The 7355-nt window shown below is 43.9% G+C and overlaps 1 protein-coding gene across 1 annotated transcript in view; it reads right to left on the reverse strand.

Moving 5' to 3' along the window:
- Positions 1 to 7355, reverse strand: part of LOC121844299 (FERM and PDZ domain-containing protein 1-like) — an 89028-nt gene that overhangs the window by 44935 nt on the left and 36738 nt on the right. Inside the window, 2 exon segments of the mRNA XM_042314232.1 lie at positions 1980 to 2155; positions 2628 to 2732. Of these exon segments, the coding sequence (XP_042170166.1) occupies positions 1980 to 2155; positions 2628 to 2728 (277 nt within the window). The 5' untranslated portion in view covers positions 2729 to 2732.

Genomic DNA, 7355 nt, shown 5'->3' on the forward strand with positions numbered 1-7355 from the left:
TAGGTCTGTGAGGGTAGTCTATATACAGTAGGTCTGAGGGTAGAGGGTCTGTGAGGGTAGTCTATATACAGTAGCTCTGTGAGGGTAGTCTATATACAGTAGCTCTGTGAGGGTAGTCTATATACAGTAGCTCTGTGAGGGTAGTCTATATAGGTCAGTAGGTCTGTGAGGGTAGTCTATATACAGTAGGTCTGTGAGGGTAGTCTATATACACTAGCTCTGTGAGGGTTGTCTATATACACTAGCTCTGTGAGGGTAGTCTATATACAGTAGGTCTGTGAGGGTAGTCTATATACAGTAGGTCTGTGAGGGTAGTCTATATACACTAGCTCTGTGAGGGTTGTCTATATACACTAGCTCTGTGAGGGTAGTCTATATACAGTAGGTCTGTGAGGGTAGTCTATATACAGTAGCTCTGTGAGGGTAGTCTATATACAGTAGGTCTGTGAGGGTAGTCTATATACAGTAGGTCTGTGAGGGTAGTCTATATACAGTAGCTCTGTGAGGGTAGACTATATACAGTAGGTCTGTGAGGGTAGTCTATATACAGTAGGTCTGTGAGGGTAGTCTATATACAGTAGGTCTGTGAGGGTTGTCTATATACAGTAGGTCTGTGATGGTAGTCTATATACAGTAGGTCTGTGAGGGTAGTCTATATACACTAGCTCTGTGAGGGTTGTCTATATACACTAGCTCTGTGAGGGTAGTCTATATACAGTAGGTCTGTGAGGGTAGTCTATATACAGTAGGTCTGTGAGGGTAGTCTATATACAGTAGCTCTGTGAGGGTAGTCTATATACAGTAGGTCTGTGAGGGTAGTCTATATACAGTAGCTCTGTGAGGGTAGTCTATATACAGTAGGTCTGTGAGGGTAGTCTATATACAGTAGGTCTGTGAGGGTAGTCTATATACAGTAGCTCTGTGAGGGTAGTCTATATACAGTAGGTCTGTGAGGGTAGTCTATATACAGTAGGTCTGTGAGGGTAGTCTATATACACTAGCTCTGTGAGGGTTGTCTATATACACTAGCTCTGTGAGGGTAGTCTATATACAGTAGCTCTGTGAGGGTAGTCTATATACAGTAGCTCTGTGAGGGTAGTCTATATACAGTAGGTCTGTGAGGGTAGTCTATATACAGTAGGTCTGTGAGGGTAGTCTATATACAGTAGGTCTGTGAGGGTAGTCTATACACATCCATACACACAGGGCCCTACTGTAGGTACTATACAGCATATTGTTGTCCTATTGATCTCCCATGAACCGTTCCTCTCATTACTGTAACCACCACCACACACACACCAGCGATACTTCCACTAGCTCAGCAACCTTCCCCCTCCTCTCACTGCGTCCCAAATGGCACCCTATTCTCTATAGGGCACTACTAGGACTCTGGTCAAAAGTAGTACACTATATAGGGAATCGGGTGCCATTAGCGACCCACCCTCAGTCTCCACCTGGGCTTAACAACACAAACCCTAATGGAGCCTATGGAACCACACAAAACCCCTCCCTTTTCTGTACAGCTTGTCAATCTCAATGACATCACAATCGGATTCAATCATTTGATCAAAGATGTAGTTGGATCCTGCACCTGATGGAGTAATGACTAGCAAGACTGCCAGGATCTCAGTTTAGCAAAGGATGATTGGTCAAAAGACTGCCACCTGAATTCAACAGCATAACTAATTGGTCTGATTTCTGCCACCCAACCAACCAAATTATTAAATAAAATCTTCAAGTAACTCTGAAACCATATGTTGTTTTTTTCTCTTGCTGTTTTTCTAATCAGATATTGATTGTTAAGTTAATCTGTCCAGCAGTCCCAAGCTCATGACAGCACAATATAGTTCGATGTCAGGGTTATGATAGTCCTATGTCAGGTTATGATAGTCCTATGTCAGGTTATGATAGTCCCATGTCAGAATATGATAGTTCTATGTCAGGTTATGATAGTCCTATGTCATGTTTATGTAGCCTACCTGGGGTGATGTCCTGCACCAGTATGGGTGTCTGAGGTGTCAGGGTGATTCCATGAGTGTTGAGGAGGGGGTCTCGTAGGATCTGGATGGTCAGTCTAACCGGGTAGCTGTTCTTCTGATCCTGACCGCTAGACTCTCCCCCCGCAGCCGCCTTCCCATCTACCAGGATACGCTCTCTGATTGGGGTAGAGACCAGGTATCAGCCAGAGGACCAGGTATCAGCCAGAGGACAAGGTATCAGCCAATCAAAACAAACAAGGAAACACTTCCTCATAATAGTCTCCAACAGATGATGTCCAATATTGCCTTGAATAACTAGGCCTAACCCAAATAAAACCATTTAGACAAACCCATTACTAGACCCCAGGCCTAACCCAGACAAACCCATTTCTACCCCACAGGCCTAACCCAGACAAAGCCATTACTAGCTCCCTGGCTAACCCAGTCAAGCCCAAAGCTAACCGTGTTCCGCGGCCGGCCTGGTTAGTCCTAACCTGCTGCAGGAATCCCTGGCTAACCCAGTCAAACCCAAAGCTAACCGTGTTACGCGGCCGGCCTGGTTAGTACTAACCTGCTGCTGGAATCCCTGGGTAACCCAGTCAAACCCAAAGCTAACCGTGTTACGTGGCCGGCCTGGTTGGTACTAACCTGCTGCTGGAATCCCTGGAGCGTCGTAGCCATCGCCCCACCACCTGCTCCACCCGACTGGTCCTGCGGGACGGGGAGCGGCTTCTGTCCCGCTCCTCCATTTAACTACAGACAGGGGTTAAAGGTCAGAGGCCAAGGATGAGAGCAGGGGTTAAAAAATAGATTAACATTGTGACTGTTGTTCCATTGCCTGCATTAGAGGTATGCACGAAGACATGTCATAACTTTCAATGAGCAACATTTCCTGTATGACCTAGGGATGTCTGACTGGGAGGGTGTGTCCTCTATCTCTGATTCAGATCTTTAAATGTTTTACCTCTCAGTTTAACTCTGTTGCAGATCAGCATGCCCCATATAAAAAATCAAGGGTTAAAGACAGCTCTAATCCATATGGATCACGCATTAATTGTCAGAAAGGGCTAAAGCTAAATTGACTGATTCTACCTCTTGACTGGCTCCTCTTGACTGGGCTAAAGCTAAATTGACTGATTCTACCTCTTGACTGGCTCCTCTTGACTGGGCTAAAGCTAAATTGACTGATTCTACCTCTTGACTGGCTCCTCTTGACTGGGCTAAAGCTAAATTGACTGATTATACCTCTTGACTGGCTCCTCTTTACTGGGCTAAAGCTAAATTGACTGATTCTACCTCTTGACTGGCTCCTCTTGACTGGGCTAAAGCTAAATTGACTGATTCTACCTCTTGACTGGCTCCTCTTGACTGGACTAAAGTTAAATAGATAACTACCGGACGGTTTCTAAACTATCTTGCCATGCAAAAAAATATTAGAATCACTGGCACCTTTCAGCTAAGAAGTTTTTTTTTTTTTACTTCAAACTACACACAGTGGCCAGTTTAGGAAGACCACCCTGTTCACAAAAATGGATCGCTCCTACAGGCAGTGACTCACATGGCTGTGGCTTGCTAAATAAAGCAGGCAGACAGGCATTAAGGCATTCAGTTACTGTTCCATTGAACGTTAGAAGGGTCAAAACCAGTGACCGAAGCAGCTTTGAGCGTGGTATGACCGCCGGTGCCAGGCGTGGCAGTTCCAGTATCTCAGAAACGGACTCCAGTGTTTTTCAAGCACGACAGTGTCTAGGGTTTACAGAGAATGGTATGACAAACAAAACACATCAGTCCTGTGGGCGTAAACAACTCGTTGATCGAGATGGGTCGAAGGAAAATGGCAAGAATCGCACAAAGGCTAATAGGCAGTCCACAAACAGATAAATAACGGTGCAGTACAACAGTCGTTGATACTTGTCATGGATGGGCTATTGCAGCTGGCAAGCACACCGGTGTCTACTACTATCAGCTAAAAACAAGAAGAAATGGCTCCTGCGGGCACGCAATCACCAACACTGGACAAATGAGGAATGGAAATACATTGCCTTCCTGTTGCGTCATGCTTATGGGGCCATGAGTCCACCAGTCCCTGCCTGGTGTCAACGGTACAGCCTGGTGGCGGAGGTGTACTGGTGTGGGGAATGTTTTCCTGGCACACGTTGGGTCCCTTGATACCAACGGAACAATGTCTCCAAGCCCAAAGGGGGTCCGAGCAGGTAGTCGCTGGGGGAGTGTACGAAGCATCTTTCCATGACATAGTTTTCACCTGGAATCACCTGGTCAGTCTGTGATCCATTATTGATGCCACCTGTTACATCCACTTCAATCAGTGTAGATGAAGACGAGGAGACGGGTTAAAGAAGGAGTTTTAGGCCTTGAGACAATTGAGACATGGATTGTCTCTGTGTGTCATTCAGAGGGTGAATGGGTAAGACAAAATATTTAAGTGCCTTTGAACAGGGTATGGTAGTACTCATAAAAACATGATATACCAAACCCATTCACATTGGTAGTTAAACTCTTGACATTCTGGTCGCCACCAAACATCCAAATGTAGTTTTACCGCTCCACACAATTCATTACATTTGGATTCCCTGGTGACACTAAAGTGATTTAAAACCCTGATGATAAATGACTTCAACGAGGTGTCCAATTATTTATTTAATTAGTTAATTATTTTGACTTTATACGTAGTTTATGATGTTCTAATGTACTGGTTATTCCATCTGGTTATTCCAGCTGGTTATTCCATCTGGTTATTCTATCTGGTTATTCCAGCTGGTTATTCCAGCTGGTTATTCCATCTGGTTATTCCATCTGGTCATTCCATCTCGTTATTCCAGCTGGTTATTCCACCTGGTTATTCCATCTGGTTATTCCATCTGGTTATTCCATCTGGTTATTCCATCTGGTTATTCCATCTGGTTATTCCATCTGGTTATTCCATCTGGTTATTCCATCTGGTCATTCCATCTGGTAATTCTATCTGGTTATTCCATCTGGTTATTCCATCTGGTCATTCCATCTGGTTATTCCATCTGGTTATTCCAGCTGGTTATTCTATCTGGTCATTCCAGCTGGTCATTCCAGCTGGTCATTCCATCTCGTTATTCCATCTGGTCATTCCATCTGGTTATTCCAGCTGGTCATTCCATCTCGTTATTCCAGCTGGTTATTCCATCTGGTCATTCCATATGGTTATTCCATCTGGTTATTCCATCTGGTTATTCCATCTGGTCATTCCATCTGGTTATTCTGTCTGGTTATTCCACCTGGTTATTCCATCTGGTCATTCCATCTGGTCATTCCATCTGGTTATTCTATCTGGTTATTCTATCTGGTTATTCTATCTGGTTATTCTAGCTGGTTATTCTATCTGGTCATTCCAGCTGGTCATTCCAGCTGGTCATTCCATCTCGTTATTCCAGCTGGTTATTCCATCTGGTCATTCCATCTGGTCATTCCAGCTGGTCATTCCATCTCGTTATTCCAGCTGGTTATTCCATCTGGTCATTCCATATGGTTATTCCATCTGGTTATTCCATCTGGTCATTCCATCTGGTCATTCCATCTGGTTATTCTGTCTGGTTATTCCACCTGGTTATTCTGTCTGGTTATTCCACCTGGTTATTCTATCTGGTCATTCCATCTTGTTATTCTATCTGGTTATTCTATCTGGTTATTCCACCTGGTTATTCTGTCTGGTTATTCTGTCTGGTTATTCTATCTGGCTATTCCACCTGGTTATTCTGTCTGGTTATTCCATCTGGTCATTCCATCTCGTTATTCCAGCTGGTTATTCCACCTGGTTATTCCATCTGGTTATTCCATCTGGTCATTCCATCTCGTTATTCCAGCTGGTTATTCCATCCGGTTATTCCATCTGGTTATTCCATCTGGTTATTCCATCTGGTTATTCCATCTGGAAATTCTATCTGGTTATTCCACCTGGTTATTCCACCTGGTTATTCTATCTGGTCATTCCATCTTGTTATTCTGTCTGGTTATTCTATCTGGTTATTATATCTAGTTATTCTAGCTGGTTATTCTAGCTGGTTATTCTATATAGTTACTCTATCTAGTTATTCTTCCTGGTTATTATATCTTGTTAGTCTATCTTGTTGTTCTATCTTGTAGATTTATATTTTATGAATTTGATTTATTTTCTGTCCTCAGGGCACCATTGGAAATGAAACCTTGGTCTCATTTGGGCTCGTCTGAATAAATAAAAGTTCAAACACACACACACGCGCGCACACACACGCACGCACACACACACACGCACACACACACACACACACACACACGCGCACACACACACACACGCACACACACATGCACGCACACACGCACACACACACACACACGCACACACACACACACACACACGTATATATTATTCAGTAGAGTGCTGTATGTGGTTTTGAGGGACCAGAGATGATGTCACTAGGGATTGTGTTGCTCTAATTGGTCTGTAGACCAGACAGGCTGCGATTGGCTGATAATCTACATGTGGTGCGCATAATGTCAATTGATTTCAAATAATATGGCTCCTAATTGCCAATCTCAGCTGTGGTGTCTCTTTTAAATGGGTCTCCAATGGTTCAGTTGTGTGAGGAGGGGATCATCTCAAATGGATCCTGACAGACCATGTTGGACATGTGGTTGTAATGGATAGTGGTTCCGTCCCAAATGGCAGACCATATTCCAATGGTTGGCCTGGCAACCCTTAAACCTCTCAAATGGACACAGAAAGAAAACATGGGTGGGTGAGTGAGTGAATCAAAAATGGATAGATGGATGGAAGAATTATGAAGACAGTATCATGTTTCTAAGGCCCTGGTCATAAATAGTGACCATTTTGGACATGTGGTGCCATTTGGGACACAGGCTGGTCTGAGACTCCCAAATGGAAACAACAGACATTACTGATGATGGGCATTAACACCATCCATTGGACTACAGACTAGAAGACATGGGTGAGGGAGGGAGGGAGGGAAAAATGGAGGGATGGATGGAGGGAGGGGTGAAGACAGATCATGTTTCTAAGGGAGGGAGGGAGGGAGGGACCTATAGGGTTGCCATACTATAAGGTAGATCAGAAGAGGAGTGAGACAGAGGTTAGGAAACAGAGAGAGATAGAAGCATGGAAGAGGACCTGGCAGAGAGACTATGAAGAGAGATAGTGAATGACAGAGAGAGATATATGAAGAGAGATAGTGAATGACAGAGATAGATATGAAGAGAGATAGTGAATGACAGAGAGATATTTGAAGAGAGATAGTGAATGACAGAGGTATGAAGAGAGATAGAATGACAGAGAGGATATGAAAGAGATAGTGAATGACAGAGAGAGATATATGAAGAGAGATAGTGAAT

The sequence above is a fragment of the Oncorhynchus tshawytscha genome, unplaced genomic scaffold (genome assembly GCF_018296145.1).
Source record: "Oncorhynchus tshawytscha isolate Ot180627B unplaced genomic scaffold, Otsh_v2.0 Un_contig_397_pilon_pilon, whole genome shotgun sequence".
NCBI classification, from domain to species: domain Eukaryota; kingdom Metazoa; phylum Chordata; class Actinopteri; order Salmoniformes; family Salmonidae; genus Oncorhynchus; species Oncorhynchus tshawytscha.